Raw genomic sequence first — 13,721 nt, forward strand, 5'->3', positions numbered from 1 at the left:
TTGTCAGCATCTTGATCGTTACGTTTTCACTGAGCTTGCCACCAAAAGGTGGGAAAACCAGAAGGAGGAGGCTGCTTTTTCCTGTTGTTTACTGCAGACAAACATTTGTACAGTGAGCCGCATCAGTACTGTAACCTAGCTGACTGCATGGCTGTACAAATACTGGTGGTGGCACAAGGGAAGTGTCCTTACAGATGGGATAGACCTACCTTTTCCTACAGCAGTGTCTTTTTATTCTGACGGGAAGTGTTAAAAAGATCCAGAGTCAGAGCTATCCCTGTCCAAGTTTGTTCCTCGCTTTTGAAGCTCAAGTCTGGAAGGGGTTTTTTTTGAGACTGTCTACTAGGTTGAGTCTCAGCTTGTTGAGAAATGGCATTTTTTCCCTTTTCTGTAGTGTCTTTCATAGTAAAAAACATAATAGGTAATATTGCCAGGGGTTAGAATTTGAGTTTTTTAGATGCTTTTAAATGACTTATCCTGTAAATAGTATGCTATAGTCTTGAATCCACAAGTTAATCTTGAAGCTATTCTTGCAACAGGACATATAATGAGATCTTCCTTGAGTTTTGAAAACAGGGTAATGAGCTTTAAATGGTCAACACTTTACAGTGAAGTGTTGGTGAAATAAATCATCTTTGACATGTATTCTCGGCATTCCTACTACTTCTGCCTGCATTCCCAACAGTCTGCTAGCCCTGGCTTGTCTGTGCAAAAATCTAAAAGAATGTACTGTGTGATATGGGAGAAACCAGTGTTTTCTCCAACACATGACTTACTGTGGAGTATGCAGCCATGTCGGGGCTTCTTAGGGTATGAAGTGTTTCCCATACCAGCAAAAATAAGCATATGGAATAATATATGCTGTGTAGCTCTGTTGTCAAATCATTGCATGCAGTAACTGTGGTCCTAAGCAGCTATTTGGCCAATTGACTTTGAAACTGGAACACCTGTACTTTTGCACTAGCCGTATTTTCCACGGACTTGTGCGTGACTAAAAGAGTTAACCTGCAATTAGACAGGAACAATTTCTGTTGGATTAACTTACTTTCAGTTTCTGGATACTGATTTCCAAGTGCTTTTTCAATATCCGAGTATATGTCCCTCCCATGTCAATATTTGTTCTTGTTCTTTTAAAAAACATAGAAGGATTTCCTGTGTCTGCTTTCGCAAGCCTACGACCCAGGCATCAAGAGCTTTGTGCATCTAGACGTACATAGGAACTGGGTTCCTACCAGAACATGATTGGCAATGCTTGGGAATAGGTGCTGTCCTGCTGATTTGAGCCCTAGGTAGGCTTGGTTCTTCAGAAGCACTGCACAGCTCAGATGGCAGCATGTCTGGCTATGCACAATACTAAAACTCCCAGAATCTTTGGGAAGTTTTCTGGAAAAAGACACAGGTGCTGAAGAACATGGTTAAGTAATGATCCATCTTGATGGGATTTCTGTGAAACGTGAGCACCAAACTCTAGATTCCCTAAGTTACCTCACATCTGAATGCAAATGCTGCCCGTGTCTCTTACAACAGATCTTAATGGGTCACTCAAGATCTGAGATAATTTTTGCTGATAACTATGTATTTGATGACCTTAAATGTGAGATACATCTTTTAAAAAAATCCTCCCTTTTTGTCCATGTTAATGATGAATTTTTAAAATTAGGTTGGAACAAAAGCTAGAATAGTTCTATTAGTGGGATGGATTGAAGGGCATTATAGAGGCCTTTTCTATAACATCAGGATTTGAGAATTAATATTATTCTGGACAAAGTTTTTAGACAAAGGAAAACAATCTGCTACTTCCCCGAGTGTTCTTACAAAGAAGAACTTAGCATGAAAATATATTTAAAGAGTCCTTCCCTTCTGCTCCTTAGTAACAAACTTAAATCCTAGATTTAAAGAATATCACTGCTCTTGAGTGCGCAGATATGGACATGGTCATCCTCAAACCACTTGCACTAATTCAGCCTTTACAGATAGGACCCAAGTCTAGGTCTTGTAAAGGTTACCTTCTGTTCGACCCAAGTCTAGGTCTTGTAAAGGTTACCTTCTGTTCTACCTTCTTGCTTGTCGTCTTGCTACTTCTGCCACTGGCTATTGTTTTTGTAATACTCAAAAACTTTGCTGATTGAGAGGACTTTGTTGTAAGATGTGCCATATGTTTCTGGAATCATTTGGAAAAGAATAGTTGAACACCCTGGCGGGAGGATTCTGTCAAGGGAAAATACTAACTGTCAACACCATGTTCACATTCAAAGTGGTTTTACAAAATCCAACCATGCAAACAGTTCTGCAACCTTGGAAATGCTATCTGTTGTAGTGGGAACCTGGAACAGAGGTTTGATTTGCTGTCCTGGGTGGCTCTGGACAAATCCTAATGAGTCTGTCTAGACCCTAAAAATTGCTGGCTTGATGATCCTGCAGCTTGTGTATGACAATACTTTTCTGAAGTCCCTCAGGAAGAGTATGGGTGGAGTTTAACCACTTATTAAGATACAGACTTTTGTCTTCACCCTGTACAAGTCCAGCTAGCTTCCTCATTGTAGAGGAGAAATATTGGGAGGGATAGAATGATGATTTCAGAGTGTGGGTAAGTGAACTCTTTTTTGGAAAACCAGATCATTGAATGCTGCCTCATATGAATACCAGTTTTGCAGCAAAGTACATGACTGTGTGCTGCTATTAAGAACTTGATGATAATGCACAGTTTATGATTAGTATTGCTGGTTATGATCACGAAGTGAAATTTCGTCTTTCACATTTGAAAAATGCAGCTAGTATTCTTTTATGAGAAGCTTGTATCGAACAAGAAGTATCCCTAACCAGAGTGGTACAATAGCAGTTAACCTTCTTCATTGAAACTTGACAGTCATGGTGACCTGTTTATGTCACCGGACACCTTAATGAAGGCTATTACAAAAAAGACAAAAGACAAGGATTCTGGCTTCAGATACCATTATGCTTATAAACTAATATGCTTGTATGCCAGAGGTTTGGGAAATTAGTGGTCATGATCAAACTTCACACAGAGCTGCTTAAGTAATGATTAAAACTGATACTTTGGACTTCACCTGGCAGATAGAAAATTTTGCTCTAAATCATCTTGTCTTATATGTATACTGTTCATTTTCCTGAAGAACTGTTCCTCTTCATTTTCTTGTAAACACTGAGATTTTTTTGCAATTAAGTATGATATTAGTACTTCCTACTCATGGCATTCTATTTACTAGGTTAAGCAGTCATATATTGTAGTATGTATTCTGTTTCTAAACACAAAACCTGTTAGAGAGTGGGAAATGGCAGTTTCTGCTGCATGGACTTGTATTTGATGCTTCAGTTAAGTCTCTTTTGGAGGTAAACGTGAGCACCTAAGTGCTGCAGTTTGGGAGGACTGCAGTGCATTTAGCATACATGAGTAAAATGTTTTTAAGTACAGGTTTCTTTAAAACTGACTTGCAATGCAAGCATTCTTGTAAGTAGCTAATAAACCTTCTTGTTTCTGGCCACTGTTAATTTCATGGATACAGAAACACTAGGGCTTGGTTTCTACATTTAATATCTATTCTGATATTTATGCAAAGTAGTGGGTGGGGGAGGCTTTTCTAGTTCTTGGTTCGTACATAGGTTTTGAATGCGTTGAACCCTACCAGTTCATTCAGGTACTGCGTAAGGAAAATCGTTCCTGTTCATAAAAGATGGTCATACTGAAATAACTAACTAGCTCTTAACAAGCACTGGTTCCTGGTCTTTGATCAGACACTTCCTAACTGTAGTAGCATGTACTTATTGCTTGAATATTTTTATTGAACTATTAAGTATAGGCTGCTAATGTAGGCATTTCCAATTCCATGTGAAATAGGTAAGAAAATTCCAGTTTTATCTGTCATACAGATGTTTGAGCCAACACTTCTCCACAAACTGTATGGTGTGTATTTTGTTGCTCAGTTTGTCAAAATGCTGAGCAGTTTCCCAAGATCTGATTTTTTTCCTATAATTACACTTCCAACAAGTAAAGTAACTTCCATCTATGTAAAGCCCTGATACCTACCTGCTATCCTGGGGTTAGAACTACAGTCATTGTAGGTGCCTTTCTGATGTACAAACTATATTTTGAAGTATGCTTTGCAAAGTCGTTGATAATCTAGTTCCAGTACAACTAACACACAATACTTTGTCTTTACCAGCCTCCACCAGCACAATCAAAGCAAGCATATGAGCCATCAGTGAAGAGGTGTTTCTTTCCTTTATTTGGATAGCCATACCCAAGGGTAGTACTGATGCAGCCATTGTGTTTCCAGCATGGTCGTCTTCCCTATGAGCTGCTCATCAGTGAGACAGCCTAGTCCAGGTATGGCTGTTCCTCTCCAGCTGTTGGGGCCCATCGCCATGGCACAGCACTTGGCACAATCCCTTGGCTGACATTGACTGTGCAAACCTGTGTACGTATACCCATGTTGGGCTCTGTAGTGGGCTGTGCAGGGCACCGTTTGCTCCATGCACAGTGTGTGGTCATACTGGTATATTTAAAAATTTTGTGCCCTGTATGCGTGTTGTGAATCTCACCATTACGGTGGGAAGTTGCCTGACAGTGCAAGGCACGTCATTGGGGAAACAGGATTTGGAGCTGTCCTAGGAATGCCTTCAGTGATATGACAAGTGAACTGTTCTGGAGGCCTGTCAGGAACGGTATTTGGGTGTCCTGCCTTAGGACTTGTTGCAGAATGTGTTTGGCATATGTGTGGTGTGAACAATCAGGGAAACTGAGATCTGTCACTTCCAGTTACAGCTCAATATAGATGCAACCACGGCTTCCAAAATTCAATAGTGTTTACTAGGCTGTAAGTTATCAGAAGGGAGGGACTTGCTGGCATGGTAATGGCATGCTCAAAGTGAATTAAAGAGACTTTATAGTTCCTGCAGTGCTCAGTGGGATGATTCAAATTGATTTGTTACTTATGAATATAAAATTAATTTGTTTACCTTTCTAGGAGTTTAATTCAGTTCCTTGATACAAATGAAATAATCTAATTCTCATCTTGTGATGTGGACCAGTGATTCTTTTTAAAACTTAGTATGCAGCTGTAGCAGTCTGGATGGGATTGCAGATTGTTTGAAGATGAGTTGATGGTGATTGTGATGAAATGCATGTTTATTCAGCCTGGTTCGTTCTGCTTGCTCCATATGTAAGTTCTGATACTTCCACTGGTGCTGGTGGAAGCATGACTTTGGCTTTGAGATGTCTGCAGTCAGCGTGCAGGTTGTGCTAATGATTTGTCTCAGGGTGCTTATTTCTGAGGGTTAAGTGTAAAAGCTCTCAAAACTGACTGTTAACTGACAGCTTCTTAATGTTAAATAAGGGGTTTGTAGGTTTTAAGCTGGACATGAAAGGAATGACAAGTGCCAGGCCCACTAAAATAAAAAGCATTTTCACATGTAAAAAGCACGTCAAAATTAGTAACTTGGAGATGCAGAAAAAGGTGAGGTGGACTTGGTTGATGGGGTGAGAAGTGGTAAGGAGGTGTGATCGTTTCTGCATGAAGACCTACAAGGAAGCAAAATAGAAGTATGAAGCCAATAAGGAGGGTAATGAAAGAAAACTGGTAAGAAGCATTACAAGGAGGGGTTGCTAAAGAGGAAGCCTTATTTTGCTGCAGAAATATGTTCGAGGCAAATTCCAAGTGTCTCCAAATAAACAAGGAAGATATGTATTACTTGTTTTTTCTGTTGTGAGCAACTTACTGAGAGATCTAGTCTTTAGAATAGCAAAATTTTGACTAGTGTTAGTTGAGTGTTGTCTCTCAAAGTCAAACATGATTGCAAAAACAGCAGTTAAGCTTAACATCATCTAAAAATACTAATTTTTAAATACTATCACTGTTTACCATATAATTGCTGATTATCTCAGTGGAAACACATGATGAATTGATTCTAGGGTGTTGTCTTCCTTCTATTCCTTTTTGGGTTCCAAAATTCTTCTCTGTCTCTATTGTCAAATGCCCCAGCTTTGTCTCTGCTGCCTCATACCTGTGAAATACAGCCATCAGAACAGAAATTCTTGTCATAGGCAATGATGAGACTTGATGGAGCACACAAAATCACACTGAATGTCAAATTAGAAAATTCTGCATTTACGTTGTTTATTGAACTTTGCCATGTTTTATGGAACTTAAGCTAATGTAGGGTTGCCACTCTATTATTTCAGTGCTCTGCATGACTGCATGTCCTAGTGCCAGCCCTCTGTTCTTGGTTCCTTCTTGCTGTGCACAGTGACACTTGTCAATGCTGCTGAAGGATTTCATTACAGCAACTAAATTGATCTCACCAAACTTTAGAACAGAGGGTGTTGATTTTTGGACAGTCTTGTGCTTTCATGTCGGGACAAAGCAAGGAGTTTCAGTCTGTCAATTACTTGAATGTGCTGCTCTGGGTAGCACTTCTACCACTGCTGTCTTATGACCCTTGTATCCCACCAAACAGTATGACTAACATCAAAGAATCTTCATGCGCTTGCAGGGTGCTGTTTTTCCCCATCTGTGCCTCAGCAACAGCACCGAAGTGGCCCCATCCGATTTGACTTAATTCTCACCTTGTTTTGTCAGCATCAATCAGTCTAATTACTTACTTGTGAGTGGCATTAACAGCCCTTCTCACAAACTGAAAATTGTTTTGTGAAGGAAGCTACTGAACTTCAGATCTCAAAGAGTCCGTGAACTAATTTGAGGGTGTCTGTAAAACTTGACAAGGAAAACATGCCGGATGGGAATAGGCTTGCATTCTGGAGATTGCAGTGGATTGAAAATCATGTCCCATCTGGAGCCTTCCTCCTCATCCTCCCCCTCCATGCCCCTGGAAAGAAGAGCTGGGCCTCCTTGTAAAGCGGAGCACAGAGTCCTGGCTCACCAGCAGCATCTCTGGATCCCAAAGCAACTTGGTGCTCTTGCCCTCTCTGCTTCTGTATTTGGAGAGCTGTGCTTGTTATGCTGGTATAGGGGTTTTCTTTCTTCCTTTTCTTTTTTTTTTCCTTAAAACTGTAGGTCTTGTAATGGTTCTGAAGACTATAGATACTGTCCCTGAGGACCATGTCTAGAAAATGTCTGTTTATTTAAACTGGAGAAAACTGGTGGTGCAGAGGGCAGGAAACTGTAATTTACTCATTGTATGACTCTGTGTTGAAGTCCTATGCTAAGTAACAGTAGAAGTTCAAGCTGAACAGTTAAGCTGCTTTATGTTCTCCCTTAAAATACTTGCATGAGTTCTGTAAGAGTAATCTGACTGACACACAACTCCATTGCATGGGAGGTTTTAGATGTAGACTGCAAAGGAAAGATTGCCTCTATACAGAGATTATCAAGGAACTAGGGGAATTAAAAAGAAGATCTGGTTATCAATTGCTTTTTGTACCTTTCTAAACTTTTTATCCTAACAGGTATGAATGATATTATTTCTTCCTTTGCTACATTGTGCTGTGTAGGCTTCATTCCTCTCATTTCTTTTTGTGTTGCAAGTGTAGCAAAGTTGCTTTTTCATGCTGTGTAATGGAGGGAAATGAGTATTTTTAAGCTGTTGCCTGCCTGTTTCTTGTTCCAGATGCAGTTTAGCTTAGTTTACTAGTATGTAAGGGCTGTTGCAGGAATGTTAACATCTAGACTACTTTCAGAAATGTCTCATTAGCCAGGGTTCTTTGTTCATAGAATAGAATCTGACATTAGGTTGTTTTTTCTGTTTGCTTCTGGTTAACACTTTCAGTGACTAGATGTGGAAAATAGCTTTATATCTTAAAATTAATTGTCTAGTCGTAAAGAAAGAGGAACTTGTCTCTTGACTTCCTTGTCAAAAATTTTTGGACAGAGCAAAATCCGGGAATAAAATACAACTTTGAATCAATTTTAGCTATCATGATTACTTAGTATTTTCACTATAGGTAAACATCTATCCTAAAATTCAACCTAACATAGTTTAGCTGCTCTTAAGTCATTAAAAGCTGATGTTAGTTCTCTCCAATCTTGTGATTTAAGAACAAATTTAAGGTAAAAGTTAATTCAGAGATACCTTTGTCCACTTACTTGCATGATTTAGAGGGATAACCAGTTAGGTACCTAGAAAAATTATGAAGATGCCTATATCCCTGGAATAACTTAATAAACTGAAGTGAAAAGCGTGAAGATAAAGGTGAGTACTTGTCCTTGATAATACGCTTTTTGTTATCTCATCTGACTCCCAAAGCTTTCACTTGATTTGTGGTATGAAAATGAGCTTTTGAAGGCTGGGTGGGAGGACAAAAAAGGAAAACCTTAGAGAGATGGACCTTCATGCAGCTATTAGAGGAACTTTCACAGTGATAAATTCTTGGCGTGAATGTTTCCTGCAACACTTCGGCTGGTTGCCTGCCTGCAGAACTGGAGCAGTATGTGATAGCTGGGGGCATTGGAGAACAGGCATTTCTTAAAAATCCACAGAGTTATAGAAGTGTAAGCAAATCCAATGTTTATCTATTTTTCTCTCCCCCTCCCCCCTTTTTTTTTTTGATTGGGTTAACATTACACTGTACGTATCCTCCAGGTACCTTTTTTTACTCTTTAGTGCAAGCAGCTCCATGTTCACTGACATTATACCAAAAATTTAAGAGTTTTGTTGGTTTTTTTCCTTGCTCTAGAATATAAACCTTAATTTTAAGTAGTATCTATTTTATTCCAAATGTAGGAGTTTGCATCTTAATGGCAAATGTAGTTCAGTGTGTTCTGTTTTGATCAGGACTTCGAGGGCATGTTGACTCTGCTTGTTAGAGCTCAGCCTGAATGCCTTTACCATCTTGGGAGCTCCAGAAAACAGCAGTGCTAGGCTGCAAGCTGTTCTGTGCAGTTAGGAGGCAGACTTCTAGCAGAGGTTCAGCATAGTGAGGACAAGCAACTAGTCAGATACTACTTAGATAGCAGGATGAAATGCCTGAGCTACAGGTGTAATCGTTACTCACATCTAAGTAAGCTGAATTTTACTGCAGAATGGTGTGCACTATGTCCTGTTCTTTCTCTGAAGAATGTGCATACATTTTCATGTTTCAATTTTTGCTTTCTTCAATTTGTGAGAAAGCAAAACATGAGTTTCTGCTGTTGATCTGGACATTGAGCATATCTAGTAAGACCCATCTGATTTCACCGTATCATGGATGAATATGATCCATTGCTTGTCTGAAGAAAAAGGAGTGGACACTGTCATTCAGATTTTCACTGTATTCTGAGAAATTGTAGTGCAACTAGAGAATTCACTTAAGTCTTCTCTACTGATATCTCAAATTTGTGCTGGAAATTAAGAAAAGAAAAAAAATTAACACATCTGTCATGCAGTGAAGTTAACACTGACCTACCAAAATAATTTATCTCATCAATCTCATGAATTTTAATTTAATACCTTAAAGCCGTCCCCACCTGATGTTAGGCATTTGAAGATGGGATGAGACAAAAGGCAATTCTTGGCTTCTGAGTGCTTTTCCATTTTCTCTGCCTTGTGATATGGTGAGGGCCAGTGAGGGCTGCTGAGGGGGTTGTTCCTAATGCAAGATATTGAGGGCAGAATCTGTTTGCTTGGTGTGCTCAAAGTACGCTAACTGAATTAGTGACCAACTTTATTATTAGCACACTTTGTAATGTCTTTGACATGGATATATGTGTGTGTGTATGTAAAAACTCTGATCAGAGCATCTCAAAATGAATGTGATGTTAGGGCCATGAAGGCAAGCAGGACAAAGAAGAGTATTGGAGACAAATATTTAGGGGACAGCTGTTTAAGGGACCCTTGTTCACAGTTTCACAGTCAGTGAGATGCTTGAACAGAAGGGCTGGTGAACTAGATTGAAAAAATGTATTTTCTAAGAGGGAGGGTGCCAAGGAAGAGTTGGTCAGGTCAAATGAATGATTTGCAATGAGGCAAGAAGGTAGGTCTGAGAGATGGATCGAAGCCAGGTCACTTGGGTCCTGGTCTAAGACTCACTGCATTCTGTGCCTGCGTCTGCCAGCACAGGCAGTGTCCTGCCCTGCCACCACCACTGTCCTGACAAGAAACTCATCGTGCCTGGCTTTTCTTGTCCTCTGTGGAGAGTGGGAACCTGGGCACTGATTTGTCCTGTGCTTTGCAGCTCTGCCAGCTTCCATGCTGTTGATGTTACTAAATTTGTGAGAGTGTAATCTCTGTGCTGTGCTACAGTTAATTTTAAATCTGTGCTGTGGAAGAATATCTTTACTATTTTAAAGTTTACCAATAACTACTATCCTTCAGTGGTCTCTTACGAATGGGAAGCTCAGACAGAAGAGGAATGAGTTTAAATGAACTTTCTCATTGCTCTACATAATTACAGTTTTTGGGTTTTTACTTTGTTTAATAGCAAGAGCCTTATTTCCCAAGATATGGTGATCCTAGCTCTTGTGATTTTATGTGATGACTGTAAATTTTAAGTGCTGTCTGCAGTTGTCTTACAGTGCCTGTTTGTAGGATACTCCTCTGCCTTTTTTCTCTCCCTTCATCCTCTGGAAGGTCTCATGTATGGGCTTCCTGAGCATTCAGTTGAGATTGGCAGATACTGAGTAGTTCATTTTTTTTCCCAAATGGACTATTTTATTGGATTACATGCTCATAAATATGCCATCCACATAAGTGGATGTGCCAAAATGTTATCAGAAGGAATCGATTTCAGAAATGTATTCTGCCCTACATTTTGAAGTTACCTGCTTTCCTGACTTGCCTCCTGTAGCATACAGTAACTTTTATTCATTTATGCAAATAATAAGTAGACAGTTTTTCTACTAATGACTGTCCGCAATCACTGACTTCATTAGAGTTCTGTCTACTCATAAGTGTCAAATTTAGCCTAGCTTGTGTAAAACTATGTTCTTTGCACCTAGCTGTATACATACATGTTTTGCATATACTTCTTAGCCCATAGTAAAATGTTGTAAGTTTTTTTTTTTTTTTTTTTTTTTTTTTTTTTTTTTTAAAGCCTGGGGGTTTGAGGTATGCAAATGTAGGGCAACTGTTCCCCCTCCTGCCTGAATAGCTCTCAGATTTTGACTAGTCTTTATAGGGACAATGACATTTCAAAGATAATAGATTTATGAGAATTTTATGAAAATAAAAAGCCAGGTCGAAAAGAGTGCTTGCAGAGAGAGCAAGAGCTCAATTCCTAATAGTCACAGAGGAATCTCTTGGGTCAGATGTTCTGCCCAAAAATGCAGGAAGGTTTCAGGTGGAAGTTTCCTTTTGTTAGACACTGGAGGTCCAACTGTGAGTTAGAATTTTGGTTTAGACCAATTTTTATTAATTCTGCTATTTGTACAAATACTTAAAAAAAGGCAAAAGCAAAACTTTAGGTAAAGAAGAGGAAAAAGGGTTGCCATCATCACCAGCAGCTTCTTATTGAATGAACAGAGTGTGGGACTGTGTGATATGCTGTCTCTGTAGGATGATACAAAGTGATGCAGGTGTAAAATTGGATGAATATGAAGTTTTCTGTCACATTTCCACTGGAGCGGGTACCGTGATATTTCTGTGACGTCTAATTGTCTGCCTTCACTATAAGCGATACCAGTGCTCTGGAGTCTTTTCCTGTAGGCTGTTTTCCATGGACTTTTGTAGGAACCCATCACAGAATCATTTCCAGTAGTAAACAGCTTTTACAACTTGCACAGTATCTTAGAGCATGTTGTGATTTCTCATTCGCTGGACTAAAGCTACTAAGTCAATCTGGATTCTAAAACCAGCTATGACTCAATCCGTTTAACACTAGTGTCACCATTGTGCAGTGCAGTTTAAGAGGGGAGTCCAGCAATGCTTTTGCTTATTTATATACCCTTTAATGTTAGAAGCTGTTTCATCGATTTGGGGAGGGGGGGGGGCGGGTTGCTATTATCTTCTAAAGTTATTTGACATCTAAGGAACTTTAAAAATCTAACATTTGACTAATTCTTCAGTATTTTCAAAGTCTGATATGTAATTTCATAGGATTGGAATTACTTCAAACCATGTTCTGTGTTTCTAACATCTTTGAAACTTCTTTGTTCACATTTAAGACTAGAGCTAATGAGCAAAGAGCATGGATGAAGAAGCATAGATGCTGTAGTGTGAGCAACGGTGGAAGGGAGGGGGCAGAGTTTGCAGGCTGGGATTTGAACCTTTCCTTCCAAAAAATAGGCAATACGGGGCATCAAAATGTCTACCGCAGATGTATAAAAATAAATGTTAAAAACATAGGCTACAACTTGCCCTTGGAAAAGCAAAGATGATTAAGCCAGCAGGCCTGGCAGCTGTCTTGTGGCATATCAGCAAGGCCTTGTCTCCTGATCACCCATGACAAAACATTAATTTCATAGAAATGTAAATATGAGCAGATCACTAAATGATTTTCTTCTGACTTCCTGTATCCTATGTCCATTAAGTACTGTGCGGTATCTGATTTCAAGCTGAAACACTTCAGTTGGTCAAAACTTCAGATCCTTGAAAATCTAACGTACAGTATGTAATGATTTTTCTGTCAAAGGTAAATGTATATTTTACTTTGCCTTATAGGTTTAATGAAAGGTTATAGATAATTTTTCTCCCTTCAAATCCTGCAAAATTGCTGGTATTATTTGTGATGGTATGCTAACTCAGAAGGGGTTAAAGATCTAATTCTAAAAGCTGATTGATAAATGGGAGCAAAATAGTTTAGAAAAAAGCTTGAAGGCACTGCTCTGTGCAGTATTATGTAGCTGTAGAACATATTCCATAAAGTAAGCCATTGAACTTTATAGGTAAATAGGCGCATATATGCATTAACTTCTAACTGAATACAGAAAACTTACCAAGCTTTTTAGGAACAACTTCCTAAGCTTTTGCTGACCTTGAGTAAACCTAACTCAAAGCCAAAACATAACAGCAAAAGCAGGTCTAAGAATGTAAGTGTAAAACTAGATAAATTGCTGGTGGCATCGGAGAGATTTCAATCTGGTTGCTCTATTTGAACTTCCACTTTTTTCACTATCTCAAAGTTTGTTTTGGGACAGAGTTGTTATTGTATATATGTAATATAGAAAGCAAAATCTTAAGATGTACTCATTTCACAAGTATGCTGAGTACGTTTTGTTCAAGTACTTTATAATTTTAATTTTTATTCCAAGATAGCAGTCGTCAGTCACTTTCTGCCCAGAAAAAGCTTTTATTTCAGAACAGTTTCCATACAACAAGAAGCCAATGTTATGCAATGCTGTCCCACAAGCTATCGTAGACAGTATTTATCGGACTTCAGAGCATTTTTTGGAATAAGGAAAATTCTGTGTTTTTCTGTTGCTTTGAATTGTGTTTCCAGAGCTTGTTGACTCAGACTCCTGAGAAGCCATTGGCTGTGTTTGGATGCCATAGTTGACAAATTAGTTTTGACTATAGCTGCACTTTTAATCACTCTCCTCATTTCTTTTCAGGGATCTCTCCTCAAGCTGCTTAGACTAACAAAAGCTTGCTACGGTTTTAAAAACAAGCTAGGGAGAGTATTTTTTTTAAGACTGTAGCAGGACATTGGGAGAAGGCTGTAGTTTTGATATACTGTCATTTTGAAAAAGCAAAAAGGTCTTTGTCCTATCCTAAATCTGAGGATAATCAGCAAATGGCCTGAGAGATCCTGCTGGGGATTCATGTTGTCTTATATGGGGAGAAATTACCTTGGATGACAGATAGTATAGTGACTCAGAACTCACTGTGTGCAA

At 39.0% G+C, this 13,721-nt stretch overlaps 1 protein-coding gene across 1 annotated transcript in view; it reads left to right on the forward strand.

The window, feature by feature from the left end:
* Positions 1-792: 792 nt before the first annotated feature.
* Positions 793-13,721, forward strand: part of HOMER1 (homer scaffold protein 1) — a gene marked incomplete at both ends in the record, with an annotated part of 83,064 nt that continues 70,135 nt past the window's right edge. Inside the window, one exon of the mRNA XM_082335398.1 lies at positions 793-810. Coding sequence (XP_082191524.1) covers positions 793-810 — 18 coding nt within the window. The remainder of the gene's footprint in view (positions 811-13,721) is intronic.

Source organism: Platalea leucorodia, assembly GCF_965183815.1.
Source record: "Platalea leucorodia genome assembly, chromosome: Z".
In the NCBI taxonomy this organism is placed as follows: Eukaryota; Metazoa; Chordata; class Aves; order Pelecaniformes; family Threskiornithidae; genus Platalea; species Platalea leucorodia.